Genomic DNA, 18,553 nt, shown 5'->3' on the forward strand with positions numbered 1-18,553 from the left:
GATATACACCTGCCCCGGATTATGAACCGAAATCAACATGCGCGGGATAAGCATTGAAGCGAGCCCCAGAATCCCCCCCCCCCCCCCCCCCCCGGGCTTCTCCGTGATGTCTTGGCCGAATTGCTCAAGCAAATTGCTTGAATGAAGCCAAGGAGCTTGTTTTCCTAATGATTTTGCCGCCTATACAGTGTTTTCCGCCTTATCCGTACGTAGACCCACTCCTCCGTTTCCGACAGATCGTTGATCTTGGAATACGGGACTACTTATTTGAGTTGGGTGACAGTTCCATTTCATCTCTCTTTCAAAATCACTCTTATCATTTGAAATCAAAAAAAATGACTATCACCACTCACTTCACTCTGAACACTGGCGCCAAAATCCCGGCTGTGGGGTTTGGAACATGGCAAGCCAAACCTATGGAGGTTGAGAATGCCGTTGAGATTGCGCTCAAGCAAGGGTACCGTCACATCGACTGTGCCGCTATCTATCGCAATGAGAAAGAGGTAGGAAACGGAATCCGCAAATCGGGTGTTGCCCGGGACGAGGCCTTTGTTACTGGCAAGTTGTGGAACACGAAGCATGCCCCCGGTGACGTCGAGGCTGCTTTGGACAAGTCCTTGACAGATCTGGGCCTTGAATATCTTGATCTTTATCTTATGCATTGGCCTTGGTACATACTCCTTTCTCTCTCTATTCTTGTATCCTCCGAGGAAGAGGAATGTATCAACGAACAAAAGCTAATTGAATGTCATGTAGTGCTTTCAAGGGCAGTGATAAATGGTTCCCCCTTGACAAGGATGGTGTGTTTGAGCTAGCAGATGTTGACTACATTACAACCTACAAGGCAATGGAGAATCTGCTGGCAACTGGAAAAGTACGAGCTATCGGAGTTTCAAACTTCAATATTCGTCGCCTGGAGGAGCTGCTGAGCCAAGTTAGCGTGGTACCCGCAGCAAACCAAATTGAAGCCCACCCATATCTTCAGCAGACAGAACTGCTGAAATTCTGCCAGAGCAAGGGAATCATCGTTGAAGCCTACTCGCCGTTGGGAAACAACCAGACCGGGGAACCCCGAACCGTTGACGACCCACTTGTCCAAGATGTCGCGCGTGAGGAGGGTCTGGATTCGGGTGCTCTTCTTGCCAGCTGGGGTGTCCAGCGCGGAACCGTGGTTTTGTCGAAGAGTGTAACCCCTTCGCGCATTGCCTCTAACCTTCAGGTTCGGGGATTGTCCGAGCCTGCTTTTGCGAAGCTCACTGCCTTGGAGAGACACAAGAGGTTCAACTTCCCTGCTATTTGGGGTTATGATATTTTCGAAGAAGTGGGTGAGGAGGCTGTCCGCACGGCTGCCTTGGAGGCTGGCCCGGCAAACAAGATCAAGTTTGTCGTATAGACTTGAAGTTTCGTTTCTTTTTCATGTATGTAAAACAGATTTGGACAAATGAAAAGTATACACCGCCACCTATTTATCTTATGCATTTTGATATTGATAGGTGTAAGGCATATAGATCAAGATTCGATGGTCGAATAAGATAGAGATAGTAGTTTTAATCCACTGGCACATGTATGCTATGGTCCGATATATCTTGGCTTAATATCAGGCTCGTCTTCGTGGCAATCTGCAATTCTGAAACCGGATGGGTATCAACGTATCAAAGATTTCTAATACATGGCACATACATTAGGTAAGACCCTTGTGTTCTTTCGTATTAGCTACAAAATGAGCTTCGATTCAAACAGCAGATATATAGTAGGTGCCATCAGGTTGCATAGCGATCCATGGAGAACTTTTAGTATGCCTAGGTAAGCTTGATCTTCAATCTAGCTCGCATTGCGGCTCATCCGCGAAAAGGGTTCAAACTGGAATTTTCCGAATAAGTTCTCCGAAGGAGATGCCGAGCCCACCGTGCCGGATCAATATAAGACATGCCTACCTCGGTAACTGCAGAGTCGTTGTAGCAACATAGTTCTTAGTCGGATTCCATTTGATCGACGTCACTTGGGCCCCCACGCGACAGTATCCGATAGTTCACTATTTAGTTTTCCGACATTTCCGACACCTCCGTCGCGGGGCGGAACCCCATGTTCGTCACAGTTCGGAGATAACAAAGATGAACTTTGGGAGATAAGATGGATGGCTGGAACATTCACTGCCTCAAAACCTGCTGCTTCCCCAGGTTTCAGCCGCTTGCTGTCCTTTCAACTCAATTCAATCAACATGGCAGTCGTCACTCTCCAGACGTCGGCATCACAGCCACTATTTTCATCAGCCGAGCCAGCGAGCTCAACGTCCTCAGCAGATATGTTACCAGTTTCAACCGAGCGAGACTTCACAACCATCGATGGACTTTTGCGAGCACGATCTGGTGGTCACTTGGCAAATGAGTCGATTGTTGCATATCCATCATCGGGAACTGACTTTGACTACTACACACCTCGCCAGGTTAGCTTTGCGTGCAAAAAAACCCAGCCAAAGAACTTTTTCACGGCATAGTGTGAGTCATATTTGCTAACTTCATATTATGCAGTTAGACAATTTTGTCGAGGCGGCATCTGTCACCTTGTCCAAAGTGATTCCGCAGCGCCGCACCTCAGAAGACCCAGTCCAGGTGGTAGGTTTGCTCGGTCTATCTGACTTTGAGTACATGATCACTCTTTTGGCTATTTCCCGCCTGGGTCATACCGTGCTGTTGCTATCTACACGGATTGCAGAGGATGCATACGTCAGTTTGGTAGAAAGTACCTCTGCCTCGTCTCTGATAGCCCACCCTAAATTCCAAAGTATTGGCGAAAAGGTTGCTGAACGAACCAAAATTGTGCTACATGACGCCTTGTGCCCTGAGAAATATGACGGCTCTGCTGCTAGTGTGACTAAGTTGCCATCATCTAATCTGGATGGTACCAAAGAGGCCAGCAATATTTGTTGGGTTAGTAATGTTGCGCTCGCGCCGAAATTCATTCGCTAATCTCTTCATATAGATCATTCACTCAAGCGGATCAACGGGCCACCCAAAGCCGATCTATCAAACTCACTCCGGTGCTCTACGAAACTATGCCAACAATTTCGGCCTCCGAGGATTCATCACATTACCACTCTTCCATGCCCATGGCATCAGCTGCCTCTTCCGCGCAATTCACTCGCAAAAGCTAATTTACATGTACAATGCAGATTTGCCTCTGACAGCATCGCATCTCATGGCGACTCTACAAGAGCACCAAGAGATCCAGGTGCTTTACGCGGTTCCATACGCGCTGAAGCTACTGTCCGAGTCTGAGGACGGCTTGAGGGTTCTCTCACGCCTGGAACTCGTCATGTTTGGTGGCTCCTCCTGTCCAAAGCCCATCGGCGACACTTTAGTACAGAATGGAGTCCGCCTGGTGTCTCATTATGGAACCACCGAAACAGGTCAACCGATGACATCTTTCCGAGACCGTTCGGACTTGGACTGGGACTACGTTCGCCCAGGTCCATCTTTGCTACCATATCTTCGGTGGGAGGAGCAATCTGCTGGAATCTACGAGCTGTGTGTTCTGGAAGGCTGGCCCTCCAAGGTCGCTAGTAATCGCCCCGACAACTCATACGCTACCAAAGACCTTTTCGAGAAGCACCCAACTACACCAAATGCCTGGCGGTACTATGCCCGTCTGGACGATACTTTAGTTTTGGAAAACGGCGAGAAGGCTAATCCGCTGGTCATCGAGGGTGTTGCTCGGAATAACCCTAACGTTGCAGAAGCGATCGCCTTCGGGGCCAACAAGCCACGGCTTGGCATGTTTATTGTCCCAGCTGAGAACAGTTCTACCCAACAAGAGCAAGACTTGGTAGATCTGATTTTCCCAGCAATTGAACAATGTAACGCCGAATCTCCTGCATATGCCTACATGTCGCGTGACATGATCCACTTCCTGCCAACAGACGCCGTCTATCGCAAGACTGACAAAGGAACTGTTATCCGCTCGGCCTTCTATCGTGACTATCAGTCACAGATTGATCAGATCTACGATGTTGAGGAAGCCAGTGGAGATCAAGTTTGTGAAGGCGCCGCCCTGATTAAATTCTTACGAGAAAAGCTCCTTGAAGTAGCACCATCCATCGAGCCAGCCTCATTAGAAGAGAGGACAGACGTCTTCGGCTTGGGAATTGACAGCTTGCAATCGATTCGACTGCGAACAATTATATTGAAGACCCTTGATCTTGGTGGTCAGAAACCCTCTCAGAACTTTGTTTTCGAGAATCCATCGTTGCAGGCTATGGCGGAGGCTTTGATTCGCATGCGCCTAGGCGAGACTCTGAAGAGCGAGGTACCCGTTGAAGAACGGATGTCAGCGCTCATTGAGAAATATAGCGCAAACTTCAAATCTCATATCCCAGTTTTTCATGAGGATTTCGGTGAACACATCATCGTCACTGGTGCGACAGGTTCTTTGGGTGCTCATGTCGCGGTTCAATTAGCTCAGTCCGATCGTGTCAACACAGTCTACTGTCTAGTTCGGGCAAGTTCTGCTGATTCTGCGCGTCGTCGTGTCCAGCAATCTCTGCGTGCACGAGGCTTATCATATACCTTTTCCCAAGTTCACGAACGGAAGATTATCGCATTGCCAGCTGACTTGGGCAACTCCAACCATCTGGGTATGGATGAATCCTGTTATAAAATGCTGGTTGAATCAGTCACAGGCGTCATGCATTGTGCCTGGTCGGTAAATTTCAACTGGTCTTTGGAGAGTTTCGAGGGAAGCTGCATTTCGGGAACTCGACACTTGCTGGATCTTTGTTTGCAAGCTCGCCGACCCTCCCCTGCAAAATTCTCCTTCTGTTCCTCAGTCAGCACGGTTGCACGGACACCAGGTCATTGGGTTCCAGAGGCTCTCCCCGAGTCCCTCAGCTATGCGCAACAAATGGGTTACGCCCAGTCCAAGCTGGTAACAGAGCATATCATCAACCGGGCTGCCCACCAGACGAAAATGACTGCACGTGTACTACGAGTGGGTCAGATCATTGGTGATACCGTTCATGGTATATGGAACGCTACTGAGGCCATTCCTATGGTGCTCCAGACAGCACAGACGATCCATGCACTGCCTCAACTGGATGATCTCATCTCATGGACACCGGTCGATATCATTGCCAATAGCGTTATAGACCTCACACTGGCTCCGCATGCAGGAGAGGTGGTCAATGTCACAAATCCAACTTTGAGTCATTGGGCCCGAGATTTGCTGCCACTTCTGAGACAATCAGGCCTGGAATTTGAAGAGTTGAAGCCGCGTGAATGGTTGAATCGTCTTCGCAATTCGAACCCTGATCCCAAAGCAAACCCACCCATCAAACTTGTCGAGTTCTTTGCGAGCAAATATGACCATGACCCACCTAGTCGGGTTCTTCTCTACAGTACACAGCAGGCACAAGCCGCTGCACCTGCTCTGCGCCAGGCTGGTGGTCTGACGGCCGAATTAGTGACACGCTATATCAAGTACTTCCGTACTCAATGCTGGACGAAGTCTAAGCTCTCAAGTCTCTCAGTTCGGTCCCGGGAAGTGGTCTTTTTGACCGGCCCATGTGGATGTGGTAAGAGTACGGCCGCACAAGCATTAGCACAGCGATTCGATATTCCCATCATCGAGGGAGATGACTTGCACTCGCATCTGTCGCGACAGAAGATGGCCAATAGCATTCCTCTGGAGGATAGTGATCGTTGGGCCTGGATCGCCCATATCTGTGGCGCGTTGATGGACAGGTTGCAAAATTCAACTGCGCCTGCCATTGCTGTTACCTGTTCCGCGCTGCGAACTGTATACCGCGATGAGCTACGGAAGCTACCTCAGCTACTCGATTTCCCCGTCACAGTCACTTTCATTGCCCTCTCCATCAATGATCAAGCTCAGTTGAACAAGCGCCTCGTTGCTCGTTCTGCAGCGGAGGATCATTATATGCACTCGACAATGGTTGAACCACAGCTTGCTGTCCAAGAGCCTCCTACCCGCTTGGAGAATGATGTTATTGTGCTGGATTCAAGCCAGTCAAAAGATCGAATGATTCAGGCTGTGGAAGATACTGTGCAGCGAATCCTGGAGCTCTAGCTTCTTATGATGAATTCCTATTTTCTACTGTTATTAGCTTTCCTATCACACCGCATTAAGTGACATAATTGCATACGTTACCCTATGTTGCGCAATACTAATTAGTCAAAGTTCGGAGATGTAGAAGAAGGGGAGAAGAGACGCTAAACCTGATATGTTTTGGTGCACGTACTCTGCCTGGGATTGATAGTGATCAAGTCACCTTTTGGCATTAGAATTCCATAAGAGCTCTTGAGATTTCCGTAGCTCCCATTCGGCGGTGGTGTGATCACCTTGGTACATATGTGAGGTGTAGGAGTCCTGAGACTACGTAAAGAGGGTTCAAGGGCAGAGCTATACGCGTTCGTCGCGTGGATTACTTGGGAGCATTCGATATCACCACGTTTACTTCTGACGATCCATTTCCCCAGAGAGATTTTGGACTTTGATTTCGGTGACCATCGTGCTTGTTTGAAGATTCAAACCGGTCTCGAGGTTGTCACGCAGTAAATACGCCACAAGCTTCCAAGGATTCAGGGTTGAGGCTGGCCAAACCTAGCAGGCTTTTGCGTCTCTGATCTGAGGTTTCCAGTCTTCTGTAAGTTTTTGTAAGCCCAAGTGTTTGATATTCGTACCACGGCTGCAGCCTTGGGGCCGTGAAGGACCTGGATCTTTCCACCTATCTACCCTACCTCAATTACCATACAACTTGACTTCAAGTCAGATTGGCCTTGTGACTCTGCCGAGAATGATTGGCGTCCCGATCGGTGGCCTAATTGTAGGCCCAATAAGTGACTGGTGGATCGTGTATCTTTCTCGTCGACGCAATGGGGTTTACGACCCCGAGATTCGTCTATAGTGCATTGTTCCATTTCTCACATTTGTGCCTGTAGGTGCACTGCTGTTTAGTATTAGTCTAAATAACCATCTGCCTTGGCCTGTCATTGCCGTTGGGCTAGCATTGTACAACATCGGTGTTGCCCCTATCAACACCATCATGATGACATACTTGACTGATTCGTACATAGATGTATGTCAACCTTCCAGTGAGGGCGTTTCTAATTGAACCTTTCTTACACTAAAGACAGATTATTGGAGATGCGGTGGTCGGTGTTAACCCTCTCACGCAATACTTTCAGTACTATATGTAAATACACTTTCACCATAGGTTGCCAAGATAGGACTTGAAAATGTTTTTATCGTTGTCCTTGTTATTGTTTACGTCTTTCTGATATTCATTGATGTTTTCATTCGGTATGGAAGGACTTTTCGACAACGCTCTGCTTCCCGATATGAGTACTATGCTGCTCGTCAATATAGAGGGAGAGATATTTAGGCACACCAAGGGTCATTTGTTTTCTGAGTGCCATTCATAAATCCTCGGAAAGTCTCTCGATAATAATAGCCTCGAAGCAAGTACGCCTTTTTTTTCCCCCGTTGCTGTCGCCCTACTTGAGCCTCTATTCCATCTTTTTTTTGCTCATTTTCCAATGTCTCTTGATATTTTTATCGTGGACCAAAGTAGGCCAGTTGAATGAGAAGTCTGAAGGCGGGGTTTCATGGATTATGCCTGATGAGTTTAGTTCGGCATGTCGGGAATTCGGGAATCAAATACGCGTGAATGTCGAGATGTTGGAAATTCCAAGTTGCAACTTTACAGTAACTAAATTAAACTAAGAGATATAAACAAGTCATCAGTTGTTTACCACTTTTCAACGTATGGACGCAGATCCAATTCAAAGGCAAATGTCGTCCGTGGCTGAGTGTGCAGATACCAATACGAGTCCGCAATCTAAAGCGAGTCAGTGACTATTCCATGATGCAATAGAGAAAAAGCACTCACAGCATCGGGACTCAACTTTCCGTCCACATGTTCATTTGCCCACGCCTTGGTGCGTGGGATATCAATGATACCATCAATGATGGTGTGGGAAACATGCACTCCCTGTGGCCCAAATTCGCGCGCAAGCGACTGTGCCAATGCGCGGAGAGCGAACTTGCCCGAGGCAAAAGCAGCAAAGTTAGCCGAGCCCTTAACGCTCGCTGTAGCTCCGGTGAAGATCAGAGTTGGGGGATACTCGGACGATTCACGAGAATCCAAGAGGAGCGGGAGAGAGCGTTGAGCAAAGTTGAAAGCACCTTGACTAATTCCACAAGTTAAAACCAGATTCCGGAATTGACATACTTTGGATCACAACGGAAGTAAATTATATGAGAAAAAGACATACGCTTGAGATGCAAGTGCGATTGAGTAATCCTGCTCTGTAAGTTCAAGGAATGGCTTTCGAACAAAGCCGCCTCCGGGATTGAATACCGCAGCAGCTACCTTGGAGGATGGATATTGAGCTGCAATCTTGTCAAACGCAGCATTGACACTTTTCGAGTCGGAGACGTCAGTGCTAATGCCAAAGGCTTGGCCGCCACTGGCATTGATTTCCTGGACAACTGGGTCAAAGTTATCTGGATTTCGGGCCAAAACAACAACAGAGTATGTCTTAGCAAATTTTTTGGCGATCGAGGCACCCTTTAAATCTTTTTAGTACAATGTCTCTGGTGTGGCGGGGGTGTATCTATACATACAGTACCAGGGCCAACGCCAGCGATAATTGCGAGTGCCTTTGAAGCCATAGTTGATATAAGAGTGAATTGTTCACGATGAATGCAAATGGGAATGAAAGCAAACTATATAAAAGTCTCGGGCAAATTACTATTGCCGAAGCTTAGAAATGCAGCGGGGATTGATCATCAACTCGGCGGATGATATCATCTGCAGGGAATAGGGCTGGCAGATCCTTGCCGAAGTGATCACAGCATAAATGAGACAATTAAGATGAATAATCGCAAATTCAGAGTCGGTTTCACTAAAGATACCTCGGAATATTGGTTAAACCAAGCTCGACTTCTGCCTCAGGCACTTATCGATAACAGCCTGAGGCAAGAATTGTCTTATCGATAAGACAACAAATTTCCCAAATGTTCGCAACCCGACAACTCCTTCTTCACAACCCATCATGGCCGACTCTGATTCTTTGTTGAGCGATCTGTGCTCCATATGGTATGTCTTGATTCATCTGTAATACGCTCCAAGCTCAAGTCTAATCCAATCCTCTTACAGCCATGTCAACCCCCCAAAATACAAATGCCCTCGATGCTCAACGCGCACCTGCTCTCTTCCCTGCACACGACGTCACAAACTCTGGTCGCAATGCTCTGGTGTACGTGATCCTGCTGCATATCTCAAGCGCAATGAGTTAGCTACAGAATCTGCATTCGACCGCGACTTTAATTTCATCACGGGCATCGAGCGCAACCTCGAGCGAGCAGATAGAGATGCCGATAATCGCGGTATCGATCTTTCGCGCAGTATCCAGAGCGATGACCCAGGCGATGGTTTCCAAGATCTGAATGCTGGGCGTAAGAGGAAACACCCGCACCAGGGCCTTGTCAAGGGCGAAGCTGGTTTCTTGCGCGCTGCCGAGGCTGGGGGTGTCAAGGTCATTCGTGCCCCAAAAGGAATGTCGCGCAATAAGCAAAATGGGTCAAGGTTCAATCCTAAGTTAGTAGCAATTGTTTTGAGATTGCTGGTGGATGTTGTGCTGACTGAAGGGTTTTAGACATAAATCTCTTGCCTGGACTGTGGAGTGGGTTGCAGGTGATGGAGTGAAGACCGTTCGGAATGCCATTTTCGATACATGCACCATCTCCGAAGCTTATGATCGTTCTATTTCGCGTTCAAAGGACCAAAGTGCTTCCGAGTCCGTCAAGGAAGCGAAAGAAGACCAAAAGAAATTGGATTCCTCGAATATAGCCAAAGAAAGCGGAGTTACCGACACACCCGGTGAACCTGTCACTGCTGCTGCCGAACTGGAAGATACAAAACCACCCCAAGCTGCGGTGCCTGAGTCAACAGAGATACCCGCAGACACAACTACCGACGTGGTAGAGCAGCCACTTCAACAAAGCGCCACTCACCGCGATCTCTACTTCTATCTTCACCGTCCAAGAACTACCACCAAAAAGCCAGTTCTAGCTCCACTGTCCCCATCTTCAATTCTGAATGAAGTCCTCCGGAGTCGAACCGTTCTCGAGTTCCCCACGATTTATGCTCTCCCCGATTCTCCAGAGACACTTGCAGGACAAGAGACCTCTCCATTTATTCTGGAAGAAGAGTATCTCCGAACTGCAGGACCGGAAGAGATTGCTAAATCAACGAGAAATGACGGGGATGATGCAGCTGGAGATGAAAACCTGTCCGATTCTGCTGTGAAACTGCAAGATGTCGATGAGAAGCGGGTGCTTGAGGTCTTGAAGCAGGATCTGTTTGAGGAAGTCCCTACAAACTGAGTCTTCGGGATGGCTGTAATTACTGGATAGAGCCAAGAAGAAGGCATATTTACGATACCCTGAAAGATAATTTTCTGTAATAATATTCAATTGCATTTCTCTCCAATCTCGGAGTTGTCACATTTCAATTACTCGGCCTGATATCCCAATTAGGAAACCACATTCACCTCACTTCCCCGGCGATTTTTCAATACTTCGCACTTCACATCTTTGGCATTTCATTGTTTAGACCACCATGCGAATCCACATATTTTGCCTTGCAGCTGTGCTTTGCTTCGGTACGCTGGTCTCATCTACTTTTCAACCAACCGGCACAACACCACCGCAGACGCCTTTTAAAAAGCGTCCACTAGGGTGCGATTGTTTCACTGTCTCCGGTCCTGATCCCGGGTACTTTCAGCACTACAAGCTCTGGGACTTTCGATCGGTCGATTTGACAAAACATGCACATCTCAATCTCACAACACCTCTTCCAGGCAGTGATGGGGACTGGGATGACGATGACGAAGGTGATGAAGAAGGACATAGCATAGCCTTCACCACGGCTCCACCTGATGGCAACCAGAAGTCGGATCCCAGCTCGCTAGTCTTCTTCAAAACAACCTTCGAGCGAGATTGGAGCAGTCAAGACTGGGAGCGCCAGCGCTCGCCGATAGCCCCAGTCTACATGGTCAACTCAAAAAACAACGTCTTTCTTACCAAGGATTATGAGCGGGAAGACCCTCATGCAACTTACCTTGCTCTTCGCACCACCCGCCATGACAACTACACATCCACAGCAGAGATTGAAACCCGCGTCCGTAATATTCAACATTGTTCGCTTCGTGTCCGACTGCGCGTCTTGCCCGCGAACTTCATCGTGTCTCAACCACCACAGCCAAGAGAATGGCCACCGCGGAACCCACAAAGGCATGCCATTCCACCTTTGAATAATCGGACTACGATGGATAATTGGACAGTTCCACTTCACGAGGGAAGCCCACCCCCAGGCGCATGCGCAGGCATTTTTACCTACCACGATCGCCTCTCTGAATCGGATATCGAGATACTGACACGAGACCCAATACATCGCGTCCGCTACGCCAATCAGCCAGACTACGACCCAGTCGCCGATCGGGAAATCCCTGGGGCAAGCACGGTAGCAGATCTCCCAGTCCCATGGACAACATGGGCCACGCACCGTCTGGACTGGCTGTCGGGCATGTCACGATGGTTCGTGAATAGCCAAATTCAAGATTCCAAGACTTATCGAGTTCCTGAGCTGGAAAGCATGATTGTGCTCAATCTTTGGAGTGATGGTGGGGTATGGACTGGCGACATCAAAATTGGCGAAAGTATATACATGGGCATCGAGTACATCGAGCTGGTTTACAATCGCTCCACCGATACCACTTGCCAAAATGCATCTTTCTCGCAACCTGATGAACATCTAATGTTTTCTTTCGCAAACACTTCCATCATTGATGATCATTCGAGCGACGAGAATTCTTCGGATGAAACGCTCGTTTGTCCCCGGGGAAGACAGGGGCGGAAATGTCGAAAGGAGAGGTACAAGGATCGGCCTCATAATGAATTCTGTCAGAGATCGTGCTACATTGATGGAGGTGAGCCTTGGCATTCTAGGTGAGCTTTGTGCTGTAGTCTGTTTTGGGCATTCTTATCCTGTTGGGCACTAGCGGGAATTGGCACCATATGTGTACTGTATTCCTTATCCAGTAAACAGAACAAGTGTTCTGAATTGAAGGCCCCTATGCAATTCCAAGTATACAAGATGAAGCCCAAGTTGATATTGACAGGCCCCACCGATCTGCGGGTATACGCCTTGGCTGCCTTTTCCGGACTAGTGGCGATGGACCATCTCCGATTTCCTCCCACAACTACATATAGAATCTGCAATGTCGAAATTAGCAGAACATGCCACTGGTGCTTGCTGGACCTGTCGTCGCCGGCGAGTCAAATGCGATCAAGTAGTTCCAACATGCCACAAATGCACCAACGCGGGGCGCATTTGTCTTGGCTACAATGAAAAGCCCTTGAGATGGACCAACAGTATCGCCAGTCGTGGCAAGCTGATGGGCAAGACTACACCAAGCATTAAGACACCTGGGCCTTCGATTGCAAGATGTCTTGTCGATCCAGGCTTACAAGATCTATCCCCAGCCAAGCGGGGTTATATCAAATATTGTACGTATCATTCTTCAATGTTTAACACCGGAGAGACTTACCTGAGGTCCAGTTGATCTATATTGCTGTGCAGAAAGCACTTTATTTGATACTACACCAACCAATCCTTTCAAAGAATTCATGCGCCTCATCCCGTCGAGTCCGGGACTTCTTAATACGATAATCTCAATTGCCGCCTTACATCGAGCCCAGCGAGCGAATACGTTACATATCAGCAGTCAGATCAATTCGGATACAGGAAACAAAACAGACCTACAGAGCCAAATCACTACGCCACAGCCCTCCAAGCCATTCTACGATGCCTTACTACATAAACAAGAAGCGTTATGTCATATTCGAAACGAGTTTCAAAATCCAAATGTCGCAAACCACGACGGAGCAATCGCCGCCGTATTAATGTTCATCTGGTTAGAACTAATGGACTCGGGACGAGACTCGTGGCGATATCATCTCACCGCACTGCGAAACATCATGCAAAAGAGTCTGTTCCCGGTATTGGAAAACGCAAAAAGCTTCATGTCCACGTTCTCAAGTTCCTGCGAATACTTCGAAATGACATATGCAATGTATGTATTACCTCAACCCTCACCCTCGCCCTGAATACCAACCAACCAATCCCCAAACACAGTTTCGACATAATAGGCTCAACATTCGTCAAACCAATGCAACCCTCCCACGCCTACCAGCCGCTCTTCACAAAAATGTCCACAATAGACATCCTCCAACTAGCCGAATCGCAAACCTGGATCGGCTGCCCAGCCGAACTCCTCTACATAATTTCCCTAGCAAAAACAGTCCCCCAAACAGCCGAACAAGGCAAATCCCTAAAAACACACTTAACATCCCACCTAACGAGCTTCTCACCGCGACGCTGGGCAATCGCCGGCCCAGATATAGCCCGACTAATGCCCCGCTACCATTTCGCCTGTGCGTACCGGGACGCCGTCTCTATATATATCTCACAAGTTACATTTGGGTGGGTTGGATGCGAGTGGGAGGTTGATTCGAGTGATGGTGGGCTTGAGGTTGATCTTGATGCGACGATCATGCATCTTAAGGAGATTAGTCCTCATGATGCGTTTTACAAGGCGCTTGTGTGGCCGGCTTTTGTCATTGGTGCCGATGCTAAGCTTGAGAAGCAGAGAGTTGCTATTCGGGAGGTTTTTGGGCGTTTGTGGATTGTTTGGAGAGCTGGGAATGTTAGTAATGCTTTGAGAGTTTTGAGGGAGATTTGGATGAGGGGTGATGAGGAGTTGTGGTCTAAGCCTTGGATTGGGTTCCTTTATGAGTGGGGGGCTGATTGGATGTTTGTTTAATGACGGTGTTGCATACAGTGTGAGTTGGTACTGGGAATACTATCGTAACTTCGAGTATATGATTCACGTGGAAACAAATTTGAAGGTATTGCAGGTCCAGTGCATTCATTGCATTAGAAGTACATACGTAGCTCTGGGAGAGCGGTAGGAAATATTTGATACAGACAAAAAGACAAGTGAACGCCATGAGCCAATGCAGAAAAAAAAAAGCTGGGAAAACCACGAAGGAAAAAAGGTGCGCCGGAGCATCGTTCTTTGTATCAACGAAGTCAATGCCGTAGTGACTGGGGTATCATTCATATTCATTGCGGACATTCAATTGAAACAACTCCAAAAGAAAAATGAGAGTTCTTTCTCGGTCTTGTTGTGTTGTGTTCGCCTTGTGCGCCGAAATCAGGTGGTGTCAATTGTTGCCGATAACGCCTGGGAAAAGATGATGGAGGAGGTATGTGATTCGGGAGGTGAGGGGGATAGAGGGCAGGTGAAGACAATTGGCGGAGGAGCCAGAATCCACGTTCTCAGGCCAATGGATAAGACCAGTAGGACTGAGGGGAGGTAATTATGGCGGGGAGTATGTGGGGTTCAGGGCTTAGAGCAGCAGTACTCCTGTGGCTTTATCCAGCGGAGTGAAGTCGCCGTGAAGCCCTCCATTCATCAGCTCAGCGACAATCTTCCTGCGGAGAAGTTGTGTGTGACCTGGCCCGAAAGCAGTTGGCTCAACACCGATGGAGACTGCCTTGGCATTTGTTAAAAGGAATACACCGCAGTCACTTCCATTGTCTTGTTGGGAGGAGACCGACGGAAGTGTGGTCCATTCGTCCTCTTTGTATTTTGAGCCGAGCTCGCCTGCAAGCCATTCCTTGATCCTCTTCACCTGGCGAGCACCACGGGATCCTAGAGAGTCAAAGTATTCTATCGTGCGATCTGCTGGCCGAACAACTATTAGAGTCCAATGACTCGATTCGTGAACTGGGATGAAGACAGTATCGACATTGAGTAATCCTTCACCGCCAATCTTGGCTCGGTTAGCCCATCGTCGCACGCCCTGGTAACCCTTATCGCGAAGGGTGGAATAGAAGAACGTGTTGAAGGCGTGGAAGCGCGGTTTTTCGTTCGGCTTGAGGTTCCCAGTTGATTGGCGAAGATAATGAACAAGTAGCGGGAGGTAGGCATTGATAATTTCATCGTTTAGCCAAGCCAGTGGTCGAATACAAGTGACAATGTCCTTTGGGTAGAGATCATCGCCAGCTAAAGACTTTGCGACAGCCTGACCCTGTGCGCTTTGACAAGCACGTTGTAATTTGTCGAGCCAATCCCATGAAAGGTCGCGCACTGGAGGACCACGCGGGATAACTCTTGTCGGACGTCGCGAATCACGTAACCTGGCCTGCCTTTCCTTCTCGCGTTTCTCCCATTCAGCCGCGTAGACTGATGCAACGCGGTTGGCGGGTATGTCCTTTCTTGTGAGGGAAAATAATTGTACGGCCGAGACGGGTCTCCCTAGATCTAGAGATTCGAAATCTTTTGTCTGTTGTTCCCATGGATCATCGATGAATGTACGAGGTTCTGCGGCGCGCTTTGGGATCTTCTGTGGGCGGGGAGATGGCGCCGCCTGTGAGCGTGGAGGGGTGGGTGGGTAATATTTCGATGGTCGAGGGTGGAGATGTAAACCAAGATCTGTAGTAAGTGATGGGGATCCGAGAGAGCCTATTTCCATCGACTCCAACTCCATGGGCGCAATGCCCTTGCCCTCTGGAGTCTCGCCATGAGGATCAATTGGCGCAAGTGTCGGTGACTCGGGAGGAGTGGCTGGGAAGGATCCCGGAATATGCAGGCTGGTGTAATCTACATTTTGAGAGCAGGTAAGCATTTACATGCGCGTCTAAGATGCATCCCGAGATCCTCACCATCGTCGTCGCCAAGCGTTCGCTTCTTGGGAGCTCCAAAGGAAGGTGGAGTGTCAGGCGCGGACTTTGTGGGTGTGAAATAGGAGAAGCGTGACTTCAGTCGAGCCCAGCAATGCCCCATCTTGATGTGAGCCGGAGATGTTCCAGCTAATCGAAAGCGAGGGAACCTATCGTCTAATGACGCGCTTTCAGATTGCGAGGGTGGCGGTTCAATGATTGTTGTAGATTGCGCGAGAAGAAAATGAGAGGCGAAGTAAGGAAAGGTCACAATCCATCATTGGGCATGACTGGCGGAGGGAGTGGTTTGAGAAACCAGAGTCGAAGTCAGACAGTAGAGGTTCATGAGAACCATATGAACCGACGCGGTTCCCTTTCATCATTCCGCTGACTCAGCCTGGAACATTTCCCGAGGTTCATTGTCTTTTTGTTTCTTTGCTCTGCTTCGCTATTGTTTGTCAATTGTTGAATCATTATTGAATAGACCGATGTAATCTACTCTTGATCTACTATATATAGACAAATGGGTTGTTCTTTTAATTTGAATTCCCTAAAGAAGTCGAAACCAGTTCCAAGGCCTGCAAGCATGTGGGCTTTTTCCTTCGTAATCCGTAGTCATCGCGTTTGCCTACGTTAGCTTCTTACAAAACAATTATCTAGTATGGATGCATATTGGTAGGCATTGTGACCGGAAGTTGGGGAGCTTGTACATTCTTATGCAACAAATAGAGGCTATGAATACCAGTTGCGATGCTTATATACATGGACAGGGTAATGTCTGAGCTGACGCCTTCCAGCACAGCCCGCTGAACTGGAAGCAGTCTGGGAAGCTGCTGGGGGTGAAGGAAAGGGTAATCGAAATCATAATGACCTGATTCATAATGATACATTCATACAACCGGTGGGACTCCTAGCCCGACTAGGTCAAATAGTAGGGGTGCGACCTCGATAACAACCCAAGGAATACCTAGAAGCAATGGTCAGAAATTGTCTTATGAGGAGCCTTGGGTTTAAACATACCGGCATACACAACCAGTTTGGTCACGACCTCCACATCGTAACGAACACGGGGTTTCTTAATCTGGGAGAAAACCTCCTCCTGGTCCCGTTGTTCGGCCTCGAGTTCTGTTTCGATCGAGAAGTCGGCCGTGGGGAAAGGCGTTATATCGGAGCTGACGTCGACGGCAGAGGAATGAGGACTGCCCCTACCCATCATGCCTTCGTATTCCCCCAAAGTTGTCGCCTTTCTTGACAGTGGCGTCCCGTTTGGCCTGGTTTCTCCCTCTGCAACTGGAGAAGCACGATTCCCACCAGATTGACTTTCACGTCGACGCTTTTCCCTGTATGCCAGGGTTTCGTACGCATCAGCCTCTGACTGAGGACCGACAGAGATGGCTCGGCGGCGGGGATGGCGCATAGTAGTAATGATGGATGGGATGTCGGAGAAATTAGGGAGAACATCGTGGTCCTTGAGGTTGGATGGAACAGTGGTGTATTTCCTACAACGGTTAGAAACAACTCACCCCAAAAAGAGTTTTGAACTTACGAAGCAGTCGTGAAGAAACGTCGAGGAAGAAGAAGTCCAAGCTTCTCTAGAGTCCGGAAGATAGGTGGTAAAATGCGGAGCAAAGCGGGCTTTGTCACAGTCCTCCAGGCAAATACGCACAGCACACCCAAAACGAGACGAATGACGGTATTAATCCATCCCACGGTGTAGAGGTCATAGGGGATCGACCCAGCAGGATATCCGTCCCAAATATCGGCAAAGTGCCACGAGGATACGTCCACGCCGAGCATGACTCCCGCAAATGCAACACTGTCGTCAAAGCAGGGACAATCATCGGCTGGCTCAGGATGGACGCGGACCAGAGATATGATCAAAAGCGCAAGCAGAGAGATATCCTTCAACGATGCAGACACAATAAACTCTTCAAAGGCTGGTCCATAGTGGAACTGAATAAGACCAATACCGGCACCCAAAGCACACCCAACCGTACAGTCCAGCATTCCATGCATTCCGCAGTACAGACGGCCTAGAACAATCGATACCACGTACATATAGGTAACGCATTGGAGAAGGAGCGTGACTTGCGCACTGAGAGTCGACTCCGGCGATCCGAGCAATCCCAAGGCGTAAACCGCTACCGAAACAGCGTTTGTAGAATGCGTCGAGGGGAATCCATATTCGAGGGCTGCAGATCCGGACATCGTGATGCGCTGAAGTGGGGGCGACAAAGGTCGGGGAAGACATAGCAAGTCTTTAATAAAGCCGCTGAAAAATACGCCCGATGCGAGGATATGTACGAGTCTAGAAAGAGGATCTGTTAATCCCCGGCCTTCATTCGGCGATGCGACTCGGACAAAAACACATACCCTCTACCCATACTCGGGGAGCCGCACCAAAACAAGAACGGTAAGAAGACCATGAAGAACGTGTGGGTACCGAGGTTCGCCGTGAACGCAAAGTACGAGTCAAGCGTAGGTGTACGGACTTTCTCCTGCACCCAGGCAAGGTATGGAGTCTCATATCGAATCAGCGGGATGAGTTGCTGTCGCGGCCAATATCGCCAGAGGGGTAAACGGTTCGAATCTATGTTGTGAACGCGCGGGGTCAGCGGTCATTTCAAATGGAAGGTAGAGGATCTGCAGATGCGATAGGGGTCGCATACAATGGTTGAGACTCTTCAGCCCAGCATCAGGCTGGTCCGACTTGTGACCCATGTTGTGTTATTTATGGTGTCGATTCCA

At 48.7% G+C, this 18,553-nt stretch overlaps 8 protein-coding genes across 8 annotated transcripts; 5 read left to right on the top strand and 3 right to left on the bottom strand.

Moving 5' to 3' along the window:
- Positions 1-335: 335 nt before the first annotated feature.
- N7508_002917 (aldehyde reductase I) lies at positions 336-1,393 on the top strand (the record flags this gene model as incomplete). The annotated part of the gene is made up of 2 exons (XM_058460983.1): positions 336-670; positions 757-1,393. The coding sequence occupies 2 exons, from the start codon at positions 336-338 to the stop codon at positions 1,391-1,393; spliced, it is 972 nt and encodes a 323-aa protein (XP_058321560.1).
- Positions 1,394-2,218: 825 nt separating this feature from the next.
- Positions 2,219-6,078, top strand: N7508_002918 (putative NRPS-like enzyme; the record flags this gene model as incomplete). Its single annotated transcript, XM_058460984.1, has 3 exons — positions 2,219-2,443; positions 2,529-2,927; positions 2,980-6,078. The coding sequence occupies 3 exons, from the start codon at positions 2,219-2,221 to the stop codon at positions 6,076-6,078; spliced, it is 3,723 nt and encodes a 1,240-aa protein (XP_058321561.1).
- A 1,681-nt stretch (positions 6,079-7,759) lies between these two features.
- N7508_002919 (oxidoreductase, short chain dehydrogenase/reductase family) lies at positions 7,760-8,685 on the bottom strand (the record flags this gene model as incomplete). Its single annotated transcript, XM_058460985.1, has 4 exons — positions 7,760-7,849; positions 7,901-8,201; positions 8,286-8,581; positions 8,638-8,685. The coding sequence occupies 4 exons, from the start codon at positions 8,683-8,685 to the stop codon at positions 7,760-7,762; spliced, it is 735 nt and encodes a 244-aa protein (XP_058321562.1).
- A 311-nt stretch (positions 8,686-8,996) lies between these two features.
- Positions 8,997-10,401, top strand: N7508_002920 (zinc finger HIT domain-containing protein; the record flags this gene model as incomplete). The annotated part of the gene is made up of 3 exons (XM_058460986.1): positions 8,997-9,112; positions 9,173-9,613; positions 9,672-10,401. Coding segments are annotated over 3 exons (1,287 nt in total), but the record flags the coding sequence as incomplete, so codon positions are not given.
- A 235-nt stretch (positions 10,402-10,636) lies between these two features.
- Positions 10,637-12,028, top strand: N7508_002921 (glycoside hydrolase family 16 protein; the record flags this gene model as incomplete). Its single annotated transcript, XM_058460987.1, has 1 exon — positions 10,637-12,028. The coding sequence occupies one exon, from the start codon at positions 10,637-10,639 to the stop codon at positions 12,026-12,028; it is 1,392 nt and encodes a 463-aa protein (XP_058321564.1).
- Positions 12,029-12,705: 677 nt separating this feature from the next.
- N7508_002922 (transcription factor domain-containing protein) lies at positions 12,706-13,901 on the top strand (the record flags this gene model as incomplete). Its single annotated transcript, XM_058460988.1, has 2 exons — positions 12,706-13,151; positions 13,214-13,901. The coding sequence occupies 2 exons, from the start codon at positions 12,706-12,708 to the stop codon at positions 13,899-13,901; spliced, it is 1,134 nt and encodes a 377-aa protein (XP_058321565.1).
- Positions 13,902-14,490: 589 nt separating this feature from the next.
- On the bottom strand, positions 14,491-15,929 carry N7508_002923 (SUMO protease ULP1; the record flags this gene model as incomplete). Its single annotated transcript, XM_058460989.1, has 2 exons — positions 14,491-15,746; positions 15,809-15,929. 2 exons carry the CDS (start codon positions 15,927-15,929, stop codon positions 14,491-14,493), a joined length of 1,377 nt encoding a protein of 458 aa, XP_058321566.1.
- A 772-nt stretch (positions 15,930-16,701) lies between these two features.
- On the bottom strand, positions 16,702-18,526 carry N7508_002924 (phosphatase PAP2 family protein; the record flags this gene model as incomplete). Its single annotated transcript, XM_058460990.1, has 5 exons — positions 16,702-16,772; positions 16,826-17,304; positions 17,352-18,113; positions 18,179-18,395; positions 18,475-18,526. Coding segments are annotated over 5 exons (1,581 nt in total), but the record flags the coding sequence as incomplete, so codon positions are not given.
- Positions 18,527-18,553: the final 27 nt, after the last annotated feature.

Source organism: Penicillium antarcticum (genome assembly GCF_028974205.1).
Source record: "Penicillium antarcticum strain IBT 31339 chromosome Unknown utg000003l_segment0_segment0, whole genome shotgun sequence".
In the NCBI taxonomy this organism is placed as follows: domain Eukaryota; kingdom Fungi; phylum Ascomycota; class Eurotiomycetes; order Eurotiales; family Aspergillaceae; genus Penicillium; species Penicillium antarcticum.